This window comes from Sylvia atricapilla, chromosome 6, assembly GCF_009819655.1.
Source record: "Sylvia atricapilla isolate bSylAtr1 chromosome 6, bSylAtr1.pri, whole genome shotgun sequence".
Lineage (NCBI taxonomy): Eukaryota > Metazoa > Chordata > Aves > Passeriformes > Sylviidae > Sylvia > Sylvia atricapilla.
Window position 1 is genome coordinate 47,374,180 of NC_089145.1, and position 18,520 is coordinate 47,392,699.

At 35.4% G+C, this 18,520-nt stretch overlaps 1 protein-coding gene across 11 annotated transcripts in view; it reads left to right on the top strand.

Moving 5' to 3' along the window:
* PAPOLA (poly(A) polymerase alpha) overlaps positions 1–18,520 on the top strand; it is a 43,903-nt gene that overhangs the window by 3,251 nt on the left and 22,132 nt on the right. For 10 of the 11 annotated variants that reach the window (XR_010743871.1, XM_066321846.1, XM_066321843.1 and 7 more), the window contains exons 2-11: positions 5,550–5,720; positions 6,329–6,395; positions 7,706–7,787; positions 8,248–8,357; positions 10,322–10,375; positions 13,510–13,621; positions 14,891–14,980; positions 15,077–15,215; positions 16,778–16,850; positions 18,324–18,444. Coding sequence is in view for 10 of the 11 variants with exons in the window: in XM_066321846.1 (XP_066177943.1) it covers positions 5,550–5,720; positions 6,329–6,395; positions 7,706–7,787; positions 8,248–8,357; positions 10,322–10,375; positions 13,510–13,621; positions 14,891–14,980; positions 15,077–15,215; positions 16,778–16,850; positions 18,324–18,444 (1,019 nt within the window). In the remaining variant the exon portion in view is untranslated. The remainder of the gene's footprint in view (positions 1–5,549; positions 5,721–6,328; positions 6,396–7,705; positions 7,788–8,247; positions 8,358–10,321; positions 10,376–13,509; positions 13,622–14,890; positions 14,981–15,076; positions 15,216–16,777; positions 16,851–18,323; positions 18,445–18,520) is intronic. The other variant, XM_066321844.1, reaches the window with a different exon arrangement.

Here is an 18,520-nt window from a genome sequence, read left to right on the forward strand (position 1 = left end):
TTTTCACTGAACTTTGCTGTAGAAATAGGCAAAGTCATTGTTTTCTTCACTTTTCATTAGACTGCCAGCCTCTGTGCCACAAGTAAGCACTGTATATAAAATGGCTTGTGCTGATTGGGAATGGATTAGTGGTGTGTTTCTGAACAGAAAGAGCTAAGCATTTTATAGGCTGTTAGGAAAGGAGGTAAACTATTCTTTGCAAAGCAGTGGACTGACTTTAGAAGAGTTGTCATAGCATAAAGTGATACCTTTCTTATTTGAGAAGCAGTTAATAGAAAAATTTTGCTGAGGATTAATTTGTTGCATGAATATCCTGGATGGCCAGGATATGTGGTTTTGCAATAGTTTTCAGTCTTCCAGTATCACTCTAAAAAAGGACTGAGTTTATACCTGTTAATATAAAGGTACTGCATAGAACTTGGAAATCCAGTTATTTTGGGCTGAGCAGATTGCACTACTGAGACAAATTAATCTCTTAACAGTGAAATGCTTTGTGGGATTTCTAGTTCTTATTTTATGGTCCCTGTTACCTTTTGATTCAGCCTTACTGAATTTCTTAAATTGCTCTTGAGTTGTCTCCCTCATAGCAATAAAAAAATAATATTTGGTTCAACTGCTGCCTGTGCAGTTCTTTAGCATTTTCTTTTCTTTAAACTTGAGAAACTTCTGCTTCAGCTGTTTTAGTAAGACTGTTATGGATGGGTTTTCGTTTGCACATGCTGCCTTCCCTATTCTGTGTGAGCAGAAGAGCCAGAGAACTCGGGAGAGTGTCCAAGGTTAGCAGAATGTGTATGAATGACCTTTATTTTGCCATAGGTGAGCCTCTTCTGTAGCCCTGTTGCCTGCTGTTGCTTCAGTACCTAAATTCAGATCAGTTTTGTGTATCTTGAGCACCTCATACTGACAGTTGAAGATTTAATTCATGGCCTGAATGGTCCAGTGGTATTTTGCTAGATTTTGAAACTTCCATTCAGGAGGGACAGCTGTACTGTCTTAACCATTTAAAACATATGTTCCCCGGTAACTGATTTGCACAAACGTCATTGATGTTTCCTGCCTGGATTTTTGAAACTTCATGTGGAGTGGTGGCATTAGTGTTAAGCTGGAATCTTCAGTCTAAATTGCCAGTCACTCATTACTGAAGGAAACGTACAAAGAAGCAAAACCCCTCACCTGAGTTTCTCTGAATCTGGACACAGTGGAGCTTGAGCTCCATGAATGTAGCTCCAGCTGGTTAACCAGATGGTGTGATGACCAGTATTGTTACAGGAATCTGACTTGGGTGTCTTACATCAGCAAATAAGAAGGAATAAATTTTGCTGAGGTAGTCAGCAGAGGCAAATAGAACAGTGAGGATAATCATTGAGAATACTTAATTTGTGTATTTTGTCTTAGTATCTGGATGAATTTAAAACTTAGGGAGATTTAAAATGTTATAATTTTTTCAGTATTATGCTATGTGTTTTTAATATTTCAGTTGTTTGTATTGTCTTATATTTTTGTGAAGTTTCCCAAATTTCAGGAGCATGACATTTAGATAGTATGGTGCTGACGGGAACTATGTTTTGTTTGTGATAAAAATGTAAAATCTTAACACAAATAGCACTAAAAATAGTGAGAGAAGAGGAACAAGTGTTTAGAAATACAGGTTTTCATGTGAGGATAGGAGTTGGTTTAAATACAAAGCCATCTGAAAAACAAGTTCGTGATAGGATTGTTGATTCTTCTGAGAATGGAGAAAGGTTGTAGTGTTGTAAAAGGAAACAATACAGAATTTGGAATTGGTATCCAAGCCTTAGTTATATATGGAGCAGTGATACACAAGTATAGCTGTATTTGCTCTATGTTCAGTTCAAATGGATGTGTTCAGGCTATCACCTGATCTTCAAAAGATGCCCTGTAATCCCTCCTCTACTTTAGAACAACATTTAGTCATTTCCGTATAAAGGAGTTTAGAGGTGTATGTGGTGGAAACTGGAGAGCTTCTTCCAAACTTTATTTGTTTTTTTTTCCCTTCCCCTTCTGCACTGTGTTTCAAATGGGTTCTAGCAGTGACCGTGTAGCCGATGTCTGTTCTTTCAGTTACTGGTTACAGTATAAAAAGATACTGCGTACCGAAACTCCAGATTCTGAGGAAGAAGTTGTTTGACTGCACTGTCTTCAACTTCGCACAGACTAGAGCTTTGTGTCTGTGTTTTTGTATGTGGAAAAAGGTTATGTGCATTTCCTACTGATTAAATTAATACTTGAAAATGAAATATTGAGTCATAACACTCTAGAATAAATCCACTGTAGCTGTTGCCCAGTTTGCCCATGGTTAATTGTGAGTATACGTTCTTCAAAAATTCAGGTTAAACCAGAGCTGCAACAATAGCATTTTAAATTTAACTCTACATAATTTTCTGTAACTATATTTTATATTTGTGCAAATGACAGATAGCTCATGGTCATCTCAGAGTGATAAGATGATCCTTATGTTTCTATGTGGTTGAAAGAAACAAATCCAAGAGCCTCAGACTGTATCTTAATTTTCTTTGTGATCTTAAAAAGAAAAGCTTAGAGTGGTTTTTTATTGTTTTTAGTTTTTTTTTAAATTTTATTTTTATTAATACAACAACAACAGCAAAACAACAAACCAAAAAATGCCACAACCCAACAAGCCCTAAACATGCTTTCAGGCTTTCAGTTGTGTCACACCCAGATATGGTCTGCCAAATCTGTCCCTGCTGCTGTCAAGAGTGAATAGTTGAGATGAAACTTTCAGTTGCTGTTTAATGCTCTGCTTTTTGTTAATGTTTAACTTCAGTGAATACCAGAAGTGACGTACCATCAAGGTACTGACTCCCTAACAAGGCCAATCTCTAATCTGTTTGGGTAGAAGGGTAGCACTGATATTTCCCTGGCTTTTCACCTTTCTCTTTGAACAAATTTGGTAGTTTAAGCTCTTCTCTGTACATGTCACAAGTAGAAGGTGGAATGTCCATATACCCATATGTGACTAAGAGGGAAGATATTGGAGTGTTAGTATGATCTTGAGGGTTTTACATAAAAAGTAGGAGTCTAGGAGTATTTTCTGGCTAAAATGTAACATGTGAATGCAGCATTAAAGTTGGGCTGATGAGCACCTAAAGTTTATTTCTTTAAAAAAATTTACTGTTACTTTAAAATGCAGGTCGCAAATGCCTTATGTGGTGTTTCTTGGTTTTATGGGACGTACGAGGCAGGGAGAGGATATACCTTTACTTGTTTATATTAATGTTCATGCTGCCTTTTAAATGGATAGATGAACAGAATAAGTTACTTTATTTTGTCCTTCATTAAGTTTAACAAACCTTGACATACCGTTTTTTCTTTAATTTTTCCAAAGGAATTTTTTTCATATTCTTTGCTGTGCTGCAGAAACCTTAGACTTGAGTCAACTTATCAGGTGTAAATGGCAGAGCTTCAATTTAAATGTTTTTATCTGGAAATAACCTATATTCTCTTCAGTGTTAATATATGTTAACTGGCTTCTGCAGCTGTAAAATCTTAAAAGCAGCTGTGCTGAGAATTGTTTCACACTAAGTGAAAGGGTACTTACTTACTAACTCCTCAGTGCTCAAGAGGAGGTGAAACACTTGTGCGGGGGAGGCCCTGTGCTGTTGATAACACCCTGATGTCATTATTATAAACGTAGATGTAAAGAACTGTAGCTTGCTTTACGTAACAATTCCCAAAGATGTATATCTGCTGGTCAGTTGAATTGGTTGGTTGAAGCTGTAGTTTCAGTGAGCAGTTTCAAAGCTCGTTTGTGCCCTGTGGCCACGCTCTGGTGGTCATGTAGGGGTTGGAGGAACACAGGTTGAAGTCATTGCAGTGTGGTGGTTTGAAGGCAGAGGTGCACATTGTACTGCCAGGGCTGTGTGTAAACGAGGCTTGGGAAGAGATTTGATGTTTGGCTGAAGTCTATGCACTGTAATTTTATAGACAGTCTAAAAGATTATGTTTAAGTTGAATTCATGAATCGTGGTCCTTACTAGTAGGGAGAATACATAGGTCTCTGTCAGCATTGCTCACTTGAGGAATTAGCTCAGCAGAATCTGGTTTTGAGAGACTTTTAAGTCTTTTTTGAAATCTAGTGACAGCATCTGCCAGGCTCTGTTTTGCCAGCCCTTTTAATGAAGTCTAATATCTGTTGAATTGGATTAATTTTCTTGCTATGAATGTTCTTGAATGAGTGAAAATTACTGTTAGACCATCAGGAAATTGTTACACAAAGCTAAAATATTGATAGTTTTGTATTACTGCTTTAAAAAAACTGCAGAAGTAAACTGAAATATCTTAAATTAAAAAGCATGTATATTTTTTCAAATTAACTGTTGGTTGGCAAAAGGGGAGAAAAAATGTAGTTCAAACAATTTGCTTTGTGAAGTAAGTTAAAATAATCAAAGGATGTTTATATACTGACACTTTTTGTTTTCTGGCTTCTTTTTTTAGAGGCAGTTAAGTGGCTGAAGCTGCAGCTTGTGTTGACATTCCTAAAGTTTTCTTTTTAAGAAAAAAAGTTTTAGGGGCTTCATTTGTCCTTAATTTGAATTGCTGTTTTATGTAATTCATCTGAACAGCTTTTTTTTAAAAAAAAATGTTTTTGTTGACTCTTGAAGTCCTAAGATCTGTGTAATTTATTCAGCTGCTACCAGATTCTTCATTAGTTGATCAAAACCTCATAGCTAAAGGAAACAGTATAAAATAATTTTTCCAGATACTGCCTCTGTCCCCACAGTTACTTGGAGGTTTATTTTTTTTTTTTATGTAAACTTTTTAATATATTTTTCCTGATGTGCCCTTTTTTTGCTGATGAGCAAGGGGACAGATATGCTCAAGCTTGCATTGTGACTAAATTCTTGATTGCAAACAAATTATAGTTCTTAGAATTGTTATAAAATGGGATTAACTTGTGGAAGACTATCATGTTTTATGGGGTTTTGTCAATTTTCAATTAAGGTGGGTTTTTTTTAATGTAGTGTTTATGGAAATGAGGAATGAAATTTTGAGAAGATGATGACAAATAACAGAAGTGAAATTGAAGTACTGTTGTAGTTTTTTGACATGTATAGGTAGTTAGCCTTAGGAAAATACTTCTCATTTTGTATGATAGAAATAGTATCTAATAGGTATAAACATGCAGGACTGATACTACAGCAGTGCGCCATGGAATGTTAAGCCTGCCAAGAGTGGGACTTTCACTTTTGCTATCAGCTTGACTTTTTACATGAAGGATTGTCTTTACTTTGGACTTCATGAAAGTGAAGGAGCCCAAACTGATAAAGCTTTTGCCCTACTAGAATGCAAAAACAAAGCGGGGTGGAAAGTTAGTGCATATTAAGAGTTGATTAAAGGTTATGCTATTGGTATAGGACAGATTTAACATAGTGATTTGGGATGAAAATGCTAACAGTAGGCTTTACTTTTTTTCTTAGTATATATCTCTTGTCTGCTACTCTGATGAGAAAAAAATATTTTTTTAAATTTTGTTTCTGTCAGTAACTTTATCTAATTGCCTTTATTAGTCCCGTTACAACCCAGGGATCACAAACACAGCAACTACAGAAGCATTATGGCATTACCTCACCTATCAGTTTAGCTGCCCCCAAGGAGTTTGACTGCATGCTTACCCAGAAATTAATCGAAACCCTAAAACCTTATGGTGTATTTGAAGAGGAAGAAGAGCTGCAACGCAGGTAAGTGAATACTCCCTTTTGTGTCCTGTCATGAGGTCCATGTGTGACTGTTGAAGACCAAGTGTGTTTGTTTTGTTTCAAATGCTTTCTTAAAAGCCTAGTGGAATTGTAAGCTTTATTTTTCTCAATTAAGAGCAATACCTCAAAACACAGAGTGGAATTAAAATGGCCTTTAAAATTCAGAGGCTGGTTTGCATTTTTCCCCTTAATTACTACTATATTGTAATGGACCTTATACTTTTTTTTTCCTTATTAAGCTTTCTAGAGTTGTTTTTTTTTCCTCTCAGTACTGCTTATCACTTTTAGATGCATGTGTTATATGAATTAAAGTTATATTTTGAAAATGAGTTGAATTCATGTGTGTATGCATTGCATGCTTTCATGTTTTTTGGAGCTTAAATCTCTTGAATGTCCTTAAGGGGCAAAAAATAGTGGGGATGTTGTAGGAGTAACTTTATCTCAGTGTGTATATATATATAACAAGATCTCTAGTTAGATCTGTAATGTTACTTTAGTTGATTTACTGTGTAATGGTAATCACAATCTTTTAAAAGTTCTACTAGTTTTGTGTAAGTTTATAACCTGTCATTCTGCTGTTTTATTAATAGGATTCTAATTTTGGGAAAATTAAATAACTTGGTAAAGGAATGGATACGAGAAATCAGTGAAAGCAAGGTATGGATGTATTTTAAATGGAGTTGCCAATATTGTGATCCTAAGAGTGCTTAGGAAGATTATTCCAAAATACATTCCTGTAGTAAATGGGATGAACCTTAGATTTGGGCATCAAAACAAAAAGTAGTTTCTTTTGTTTACAAGCAGAATTTCCCCTTCATACTAGCTGGGGCAAAGAAAGAAACTTTGTCAAAGAAAGAAACTCACAGATGTAACTTGACTTTTTCTTTTAATTCATGCATATAGTACTGTATTAATTACAGGCTTAGATTATTTGCCTTTGTGAAACAGTGCTAGATCTTAAAATGTCCTTCTGCATCTTTGTGGCCTTTTTCTTTAATCTTGGTCCTGTAATGTTACTTTTGTAGACTGATGCGCTGACAGTGTTTTTGTCAGGTTATAGCAATCCCTGCTCCCACACATATTATTTGAATGGATATAGACTTGCAGGATTATATGATTTTTTTTTTTTCCTTGAGGAAGCCCCTAATTTTTTTAATCTGGTTTGCTTTGTGTGTGTTTGGGATTGTATGTTTTCTGTACACTTTCCTTATGCAATGAGAACTTATATATGAACAAGATTATGGGCAGGGACAGCCTGGCGATGTGTGTCTTGATCTTTGAATACAAAATAGTGATAATATCATGACCAGTGTAAGATTGAAAGCTGCTTTAATTAATCTCATGTACATTGCAAAATAGAAGTTTTGACTCATTTCATCTTTTGCTGTGTAAACAAACATTCACGTGGGGTTTCAGATTGTAGCACTGCATCCTGTTAGGAAAGAATAGCCCTCTTTGCCCACAGTACTGTGGATTCCACAGTTTTTTCAAGACTGGGAAATTTAGTAGATGTACCTAAACAAACATAAAATAAATACCTTTCCCAAACCTGAATTTTTATTTAAAGGCTGGGTTACAAGTGTCTCCGAAAGTAATGTAATAAACACTGATACAGTAGACTGTTTTGTATTGCTCTAAATTGGAATCCATCATCTATTTGTGGCAATCTAAAATGCCGGAGTGGTAAGCAAAATGTTTTTGGTCTCTGTAACATTATAAAGCTGTTGCACCTAAAGTGTAGAATTGGTGCAACAATTACCAGGTTTGAGATGGTGATGTGGAATGTAGTTGAAATGCTACAAATAATCCAGGTGGCAAGCGTGTCTCAGTCTTGTCTGTAAATAGTGAGATTGTTTCAGTGGTTCAACAGTGTAAATTTCATACAATATTTTTCCTGTTGTTTGAAAATAAATTGTGTTGTTATAAGTTGTTAAGGTAAAATAACCCAATTTTTTTGCTCCATTTAGAATCTTCCGCAATCAGTAATAGAAAACGTTGGAGGAAAAATTTTTACGTTTGGATCTTATAGATTAGGGGTCCATACAAAAGGTAACACTTCCTTTTGCAATAAAACTCTGTGTGTTTGACCTAATGACTGATCTTGCTGTATTTTGAGGTGGTGTTAGCTTCATGTTTTTTTCTCTAGTATTCTTTCTAAAGAAAAGAAATATATTCCTGTATTATGTTTTCATCTTGAATTGAGAAACAGACAAAAAAATTGAAAATTATTTAAAGGCAGAGGAAGTAGTATGCTTAAATTTTCATGTTTTGTTCTCTGAAAATTACGAGTGTTCCACAATTGAAGCAAGAGTTTATGTATGTATTCTGTATGTTTAATGGCCATGAATTTTTCTCATTTGGTTTGACTTAGTATTTCAAAAAACCCCACCATTCCACATGATGAGAAACTAAATTTTCTTACTTAATTATTAATAAAAATATGTTTATTGCTGGCATTCCATGTATGTGAAGTACTGAGTAATTTACTTCTGCTACTTAACAATTTCAGGTGCTGATATTGATGCCCTGTGTGTTGCACCAAGACATGTTGAAAGAAGTGATTTTTTCACATCATTTTATGAAAAGTTAAAACAACAAGAAGAAGTGAAAGATCTAAGGGTATGTGAAACACCTGCTACAGCTTGCTGACCTGAGGAGTAAGAAAATTCAGTAGTGAAAGAGGATGCATTCAATAAGTAGATAAAACTTTACTGTTAAGACTTGCAGAGGATTTTTCGTTAACCTGCAGCAAACCCTGTTGTAAGAGTTGAAATAAATAGAGGTTCTTCTGAACTTTCTCTGCTCTCACATAGTAGACCCACTCAAAAATTGGGATGGCAGAATGATCTCCTAGCATGTGTATTAGTATGGCAAGATTTCTACTCACTAGAAGCAGGCAGATGCAAATATAAATGTTAGCTTGGCAGGGTTCAGGACCAAACTTGTTTGGTATTAGTGAAGGTTTGATGCTGCTTTTTTTATAACTTCATGCTTACATAAATGGCAGTGCTGGTTGATATTAACTAATATTTTATATTGGCTGTCAACTGTGCATTTGAAAAGGGAAGCTGTGTTTTTATTGTGTGTTGTTACTAAATGCTTGTGCACGATTTTTAGCTGCTAAAGATGCAGATTTCTGTTGTAGTAGTGGAAGACCATACTAATGCAGTATTTTTGTTAGACCTCACTGCCATGCCTCCTGAGTCAGCTGGTGGGAACTTTAATCTTGATATGGCTCAGAGTAAATTTTCTCGGCTCCAGTTTTCTAGTGTTTGTTTGTTTGTTTGTTTTTGTGTTTTTTTTTTTTTTTTTTTAAATGAAGGTAGTCTTTGCTTAGTTTAGCCCTGCATTTATAAAATAAATGGAACTGTCTCTGCAGCATTCTTCCAGTCTGTGCACCCTATAGTTGGTGACTACAAGTGTAGTGCAAACATCTTGTAGTAACACTAAATGCACTGAAACTACTGTTTTCAATGCTTTATTATCTGAACACATTTAATAATCTTTAAATTAACATGCTATATTTGAGAGGATTCAGATTTTCTGATTTCCATTCAACTTTGCTGTAAGCTCTAACTCCAGGTAATGTAGTTGATTTAGCAGCAAGGTATGTATGGTATTCAGTGTAGCTTTGCAGTCATGCAAATAACTTTTTTCTCAGGGCGTCATAAGACTTTTAAATCATTCCAGCTAGTATTAGGAGTTTGTGCATCTCCATCTTTAGGGGAACATAGACTTTCTTAGTGGTTGCTGGAATGAGTGAGTATGAGACACTTGTGAATTTGATTTTTGCGCAAGATTGATCCATCCTGCCAGCTAGTAATGTTAAGGCAACCTTAAGTAAGGTTTGAGCACAACAATAATGTTGTCTCCTCCTCTTGGTAAGAACTGAAACACTCAGTTTATCCTCCAACAGTTCAGAGTAATTCTTATTTGGAGGTAGACAGCGTTCTTTGCTTTTGCTAAAACAGTGTGCTGCAGACTGCATTTGGTTAGGATGCTCAGTTCAGGAAAATGGTATTCATAGGTGATTGCAGAGTAGATGTGAAATTCCATAATTTCATAGTGATAATTGTTCATCAAAACACAATATTATTGACCACATTTTTAAAAACATGCTCAACCTCTGGAGACTTAGAACTGCTTTAGGTGATGTCAGGCTGCATAGTTATACAGTCTTCTCCTCATTTCTTCTACCAACTGTAGAAGCAGAAACAATTAGGCGTTTTAGAACAAGCATCCCCATAGCTTGGACTTTGAATACTTAGAGGTTTGTAGGAGTAAAAGATGCTTCATTGTGTCCTATGGGACACGGGAGAAAGAGGGTTGGACCTTGAGGTAATGCTATCGGTGCTGGTTGGTACAAGTTTGGATCATAACATCTAGACAGCTGCAGCACATAGTATGTCAATGCTTACTGCATAAATTCTCAATAGTGGAGAAAGACATTGCTGACAAAAATCGACCTGAAAACAGAAAAGCATTTATATAAATAGCATTTCATTATGGTTGTCTAGACCTGGAAGCTATTGTTTATAAATGTTCTCTAAACTGAAAATAAAATGTAGCTTTTTTCCCCCCAGGCTGTTGAAGAAGCTTTTGTCCCAGTTATTAAACTTTGTTTTGATGGAATAGAGGTAAAGATCCTATTTTGATTTGTTTTGGTAAATTGTGGTTAAAACAAAGTTTTTAAGATATTAATAAGTCATTATTCATTAATAGAAATGCTATTAAAGTGGCTCTGAAGTTCATACCTAAGATTTTGTCAATGGTCCTCAGTTGTGTTATTTAAAAACTGAAACAAGAGTTTCTTGATGAATTTAAAGCTGTTACCAGAATATCTCCCTGTTCCTTTCTTCTTTGGCTCTGATACCTACTTGTACTGATTTGTTTACTGACCTGTAGAGTACAAGTATAGGCATTATTTAGGCTTAACGTTTAATGGAAATTATATTTGTAAATAATGTGGCTTCAGAATTTTTTGACTGCTAATCATTAACTGTCCAGACATGAAAGATTTGCTTCATTATCCTACGTTATAGAAAGATGTGGTCTTTAACTAGTTCTGAAAAGTGTGCTGCTGAAGGTAAGCTGGATGTTCCTTTTGTCCTGATCTCATAACATATCTGTAAACACGTGACCAAAACAATGGTTTTGGTGGCTGTAGCCTGGTGGATCAGCTGTCTTGGAGCACTGAACTTGCTTAATTTGATTTTTGCTAAGGACACAGGAATGGTGATTTCAAAAGATACTCTGTTTATTCTTCTCAGACTGTTACATAGTCAAACTGTCATCTCTTGCTGACAAGGCAAAAACGTATGAACTGTTTATACACACAGTTAATGAGACTTACAGTTGGGTTATGTCAACGAGTAACTGGTGGGTACATGAAGGTTAGTTTACAGGGTGGAAGGAATCTCCATGCTAATCTTCCGGCAAGTGACATGGCATAGTATTGTACACAAGATGGGCAATTTCTTATCTCCCAGTCTGTGAATTTGTATCTGTTAGCTATTTTATACTGTCCGTATACAGTTGAGTATTAAGGAAGATATTTCTGGAGAATCTGTTTGCTGTTTACATAGCTTAGGTATGCATTCTAGATGTTGAAACTTTCCATAGCTCTGCTTTGGTCAGTTTGGTTTTTCTTTTTCTCCAGTCATTCAAGCTGGAGTTCACTCCTTTTTGAAAAATGAAATTTGAAATACAAGACCAAATAGGGGGGAAAAAGGACTGTTTCCTCTAGAAGAAGTAACATCTTATTCCAATATAGTAATTTATTACAGGCTTAGGTTTATTACTGAGACTTAACTCATGTTGCTAACAGTGCATGAGTTCTTTTTCTTATATTATAAGCGCACTTTTGGTATATACCAGTGTTATTGTTTCTGATAGCTTGTTTTTTGTACCCAGCTGTGTCAGTATCAAAAGATTTTAATTTAATTTTCCTTTTGCTAACCCAGGCAAAACATGCCAGAAGGTAGAACTGAGGAAAAGGACTTTAGTTTTGTGGTGATTCTGTTTTTAAAACTTAAAAAATTTCTGACAATAAGTTTTTACATTCTCATTTTATGTTCTTGTTTAAAATAAACAACCTTCTTAATTTTTTTGTTCTTCCTGTAGAGTACTTCATATTTGATTGCCAGCTACCTCTCCCCCAGTTACATAAAATAGGCTGTTAATTTCTTTATTTGAAAATAAATGTCAATGAGCTTTGAATCTTTAGGGGTGCTAGACCTCCTAGAGATCAGAGCAGAATTTCATGCTGAAGTTAATTTTGAACTTGTTTTACACTGAGAAGTAGTACTTCTGACTCAAGTAGGAACTTCAGTGTGTAATACAGACTGTTGATAAGATCAGCTGTTAAGGACTTTGAAATACAGAATGCACTGAATACTTTGGAAATACTTTTCTGTAGAGAAGGGCTTCATAGTCTAAAATGTATGGATGCAAAGTTTTAAGTACCTACAAAAAGTCTTGAAGGTGTCTTCAGCTTCACTTTATCTGAAATAATTTTAATGTAGCTAAACCAGTTTTGTTCTTGGTGCGGTAGAACTCGGGTATTTTGTCGTCTTGTAGGTCAAGTGATAACCACTTTGGTTAAAAGCCTCATTTGGTGAAGTGCCTTTGTTGCCTTGCAGACAGTCTGCTGATAAGCACTTCGTGTTCTTATCAAGTGACTGATAGAAAGGCAAACTGACTTGTGAACTCTGCAGTGTCTTTGTGTGTGGGGCAGTGTGAAACTAACTCAGATTGCCGAATAGTATTTTAAATGTTCTTGGCCTAGAAAACCAGTTACATTTAAGTATTGCAGAAGTAATAGCAAAGAAATTGGATGTCGTTTCAAAATGTATACTCTTGCTCAGCAGCTTGCTGAATTTTCAGAATGTTTTCTGTAATCAGGTATGTAGATTCTTCATAGATACTGGTCTTACACAGAATCAGCTAGTTACATGCGTGCATTACAGGAGATGAGGAAAGCGTCCTACTCTTTCTGTAATTCCATGGTAATTGTCATGAAATCGTAGAATATGCTATGTTAAAAGGGGCCCATCAGGATCATCCAAGTCCAACTCCTGGCCCTGTGTAGGACATCCTAAGAGTTGCGTCATGAGCCTGAGAGGGTTTTCCAAATGCTTCTTGAACTCTTATCAGGCTTGGGACTGTGATCACTGACCTGGGGAGCCTGTCCAGTGCCCAACCACCCTCTGGGTGAAAAATTTTTCCCTGATATATAGTCTAAGCCTCCCTTGGCTCAGCTTTATGCTGTTTCTTTGAGTCCTGCCACTGGTTATGAGAGTGAAGAGATCCCTACCTGCCCCTTTGTCATCTTCAACATCCTCATGAGGGTATCCAGTGAGGACTCCCCTCAGTCTTCTCTAGAATATTTGAAAATATTTAGGTTAAAAGCAGGATTTATGTTTTCATGGCATGTTCTGATGTTGCTAGGATTTTGTATTCTGGACCTAGAAGTGATGCTTGTTCCCAAAGTATTTTATTTACATTGGGACTCAGCAGTGTTTTTGTGTGTGTGCTGGTTGTATATAAATCTAAATGTGTATTTTATCTTCTTGGAAAAGGAGCTGTAAGATAGATGAAGCATCTGAAAGTGTTTTTTTAAGTGTTTGTTGAGGATGTTAATATGTTTTTCTTAAAGGGATTCTTTGTGCTAGCAAGATACTACTAGTAAACTTGATGAAAATGACTTACAGAATCCTGCAGAAGAAACAGAGCAATTTTCTAATGTCTTACCTCTTTTTTTGTTCTTAAGATTGATATTTTGTTTGCAAGATTAGCGCTGCAAACTATTCCTGAGGACTTAGATCTACGAGATGACAGCCTACTTAAAAATTTAGACATTAGATGCATACGAAGTCTTAATGGTATGTATATCCTTGCTTTGTATATCCACTTTGTGTCTAACCTTTAAATAACTGTCCTAGGTTCTTTGATAGAATAGTTGTGGATTTGACTGAAAATACAGTAACTTCTTATCTGGAAATGAAGTTTTTGCCAGTTTTGTGTATCTTTCTGGAGAGAGAGGTTGTTGCTTGTTGGTGGCCAGACTGTTTATGATTTTTTCTCTTCTTTGGTTGGTATATGGTTCTAGAAATTAATGGGACTTAAAAGACGTTTGTGCAGAGCATTACCTATTTTTGTAAATAAAGATGTGTGTTCTTGTATAAACATATGTGAAATATATGTTGTTCGTATTGTATAAAAATACATGAAATTGCTTCAGTGATATACTGGAGATATCAAAATGGTGTCAGTTTCAGGGAAGTTCTTTAGCAGCTTACTAGCTTAACTTCTCTAGAATACTTTTGCTTAAAAAATTGTTATTTATGCAGGATGGTAGGGGCTTCAGCCTGGATGCAGCTTGATGAGGAAGAGAAATGTGTTTGCATGAGGAGTCCTGATTGTTGTTACAAGCTAAAAACTTGATAATTTTAGGTCATCACAGCCACTTAAACTGTTTTGTGAAATTCCCGTTTGTGCCATCTCAAGTTTGTAGTTGCCTCTTAAAGTAGTCTTAGATAAAACTTTTTTCTTGCAGACAGCTCTCTGCAACTACTTAGTAATGATGAAGTACTACTTATTCTTTATTATAACCCCCCTAAAATCAAGCAGTTAATATTGCCATCTATAAAGTTACAGTCTGAAAGTATGTCATCAAAGCAACAGTACAGCTACTGTGTTTAAAAACAATTCTTTTTAGCCTGTTCTTAAAAATTCGAAGGTTTCACCTATTGCTGGCAGGTTTTCTGTAGGTTCACGAAGACCTACACTTTTTTTAGTTTGCTGCACATTCCATGACAAACTGTGTGTATTCATATAACAGCAGAACTAGTTTGTTTCTTCAGCAGCTTATATAGTTCATTAATAGCAAAAAAAAATCAAGTAGCAGTCCAAAACCGTAGTCATGCGCTCATGAATTAGCCACCTGAGCATTGCCATAAAACACTAAAAATGAAAAAATGCACATGAAAATATGTTAAGCTTTCTAATCCCAAACAAAAGTGATCAGAATATGAAATGAGTTTCCAGCATGCTTGTCTAAAAGGTTAGGTGGTCTTGATGGTGGGGGGGGAATAAAGAAGCAAGCAAAAAACTTGGGAAGCTGCAACTGTAATGAATTACTTCTTTTGCAGGTTGCCGGGTAACCGATGAAATTCTGCATCTAGTACCAAACATTGACAACTTCAGGTTAACACTGAGAGCTATCAAATTGTGGGCAAAACGTAAGCAGTTTTATTCCAAAATTTGTGATTTTTTTCACTACCTCTTCTGATTACTGACATCTCTCTCCTTTTGTCTCTTTCCTTCTTGATCCACAGGCCACAACATCTATTCCAATATACTAGGTTTCCTTGGCGGTGTTTCCTGGGCTATGCTAGTAGCAAGAACTTGCCAGCTTTATCCAAATGCAATAGCATCAACTCTTGTACATAAATTTTTCTTGGTATTTTCTAAATGGTATGTTTTTTTTTTGTTTGGTTTTTTTTTCCATTTTGGTTTTTTTTTTGTTGTTTGTTTGTTTTCTTTTTTGGTTTGTTTTTAATTTAGATTAAACTAAAATAAAATTGTTTGTAGACACTAAATTTTAGTCCTGTTTTTATGGTACCATTTTCAGCTGTTACCAGATTAAGATAAATTAGGAACATTGTTCTTGCCACCAGAAATTGTCAGCTTAGGTTTTCAGTAAGTCATCCAACATGCCTTGTTTTTAAAGTATTCAAACCAAAACCACGCTGTTCTTAATTAACATTTTCTCAAGTATTTTTTGTAATTCAACAATACTTCAGATAGTTCAGATAAAATACTTACTTGTATAGTATACATATATATATATTTATATATGCACAAAATAATAGCATATGCCCCCAAATTTCAAGTTTTTTAACATTCAGATACTGGGATAATGGATAAAGGAGGTGTGCCAGTATCTGGTTTAGGCACATAGCTTAAATACAATTTAAGAACCAGTGGCAAAAATGTGAGTTTTAATCACGTGAGTGTGGAGTGGTAGGTGTTAAAGAATTACATGCCATTTCATATTCTTGAGCTAGTTAACTCAGAAAGATGTTTAGAATAACTCTGATGGGAACATTCAACGTAAATTTAGAACAAATGGGCCAAAAGTGAACTTAGCAGATTACAAATGAATACTGTTTTTCTTTAAAGTCCATGTTTGGATACTTATATTCTTCATGAGACACTGACAGACTTTTAAGAATCATTTACCAAGGTGTTGCTTTACTCCAAGCATAGTGTCTTCTTAATTTGAAGATAATTTGTGCACTTTCACTGTCTTGCATTCTTAGGCTTTATGGCCTCCTTGAGGTATGTAGTGTTTAGTAATGTTTTACCACAGTAAGATAATAGAGGGGAATTGATTGCAGTCTCTGTTTCATGTGTTTCTTGGACTTTTTTCCAGTTTGTACATGCATAGCATATGAACATAATGTATAAATTCCAAGAAATTAATTTGCTTCTGCTCTTTATAGGAGCGTAACTTTTATTCAGGGGGTAAGATGACCTGAAGAACAAGTATTACTTTTTAGTCTTTCATTCAACAAGGTTTTTTTCTCTCTTGGTTATAATTTTCTTATTTTCATATAATACATATGGTTTGTAATGATGCTATATGCTGTAATTGTGCTGGCTGTTTGTGTTGTAGTTTGTCCATGAAACAGCTAGCTTGAAGACGGACCCAGTGTCCATCTTCATAGAGGAATTTCTCTTTGATTGCTGTATTTCAGGAAGAATTTAGAGGAGTTTAAATTAGTTATCTAAACCAGTGGTTATAAACCTTCAAGACTACAGAAAATTCCTTGTTCTGATGCTCTGGAGAAGCTTAATTGCAGTTCAGCAGTACAGCTTGTTTAAACAATCCCAGTTAGACCAGCCTAGTTGTGAGGAAATGGTGCTTTATTTTGAGAGCATATTTAAGAAGGATCACATTCAAAAGTATTGTTTGTGTAACATACGTGGTTGTATCCAATAGTCTTATTCAGTGCTACAATCTTTTTGAACAGGGAATGGCCAAATCCAGTGCTATTGAAACAGCCAGAAGAATGCAATCTTAATTTGCCTGTATGGGACCCAAGGGTTAGTGTGTTATTTTTTCCCCTCTAAGTCACACTGTACAATAAATTCAGTTGCTTAAAAGATTCTAGGTGAACTTCGTTTTGGGTTTATTGAACTTAATGTTGTGGTGTTATATCTTCATAAATAACCTCTAATTCTCCTGAGTATAGGACAAAGTTACCATAATTTTCTGAATTGACTGCTTGAAGCACACTTGCTAAACAATGTACTTTCTCTGCCAATTTTTGAAGTAAGTGATCTTAATAAAAATTCAGCGTAGTTATATGTTTTAAAGTGATGCATTTTTGGAAAATTGCTAATCTTAAAATAATTTGCTTATTATTTAAAGCCTGTTTCTTTATTCAAGTATCTTGAATTAACTTCAGTGCAAGTTACAGCTGGATAGGCTTGGTTCCATATAGTTGTAGTAAAGTGTCGTTTCATCTTGCACCAAAGAAGATCATAACTTCAAGTCTTTTAGTTGTTTTGTGTATTGTTTATAATACTTACACTTATCTCCATTTTTGTAGCACTTATATTAAGGACGTTGGACATGATTGTCCTTCAGTTAGTGAAACAGCTTGCAGCAGATGCATGGCTTCCATTGTGAGCTTTCAATAGGACATAATATGAGTGTGCTCAATGCTGTTCTGTCAATCATAGAACAGTTGATATTCAACTAATCTTTATTTTGATGACTAGTGTAAGCATCAGAGCTTGAGTTGTATTCCCTTTTGTACTTCAAATCTATTTTTTCTGATTGACAAAAGTTCACATCTAATTATGTGAAATGACTGAAAATACGCTCTTGACTCTGTCATTCCTGAGATGGGAGGTTTGAGGTCAGCGTGTGACGGGAACTGTTGCAGTAGCTAATCAAAGTGGCCTTAGATAATGGCAGGGGTTTATCTTTTATTTATCTTCTACAAGATTGTTACCCTAATAATATTTTAATGTACTTTGCGTGTGTATGTTGTGTCCTTTCTTTTTTGTTACCCTGTCTGCTGTTAAATAAAAGTACGTTAATGCAAGTGATGCTTCTGTCAGGTTGCATAGAGCCTCTTTTCCTAACGTGGCTCTTAGTTTTCAGTAGTGTTACAGAAATAAAGACTAAAATTCCTTTTGCAAGGTCCGAAGACAGTCATTCTGCAGAAGGTGCTCATATGATGATGAGATGTCCTTGGTTTCATGTGATCACAAATGAATTTCTATTAAAGAGGGAAATTGTTCTTTTTGGTTGGCATTTCTGGACTTAGAAATGCCTGCAACTTGTTCTTGATGTGCTGACAGGTTACAGTCCTCCCACATCACTGTCGTTCAGAAAGATGTCCTTTGTGAAAGCATTATTCTTGTTTTCTAAACTTCCTCTGTACTCTTGGTCTGCAAGCTAAGGTCTCTTAGAACTTAAGACTTGGTTGTAGTAAAGGGAGAAATCCAAATTTGTTAACTGATGTGTATGCTTGAAGAAAACTGATTGGCTGTTGTTATATGTAGGTAAACCCCAGTGATAGGTACCATCTTATGCCTATAATTACACCAGCATACCCACAGCAGAACTCTACGTACAATGTGTCCGTTTCCACACGGATGGTCATGGTTGAGGAATTTAAACAAGGTAAGTATTATCTTACACTCTCTATATAGATGTTTTCAGACAGATTTAAGTAGTTTCATTGTGGGTATGCATGGAA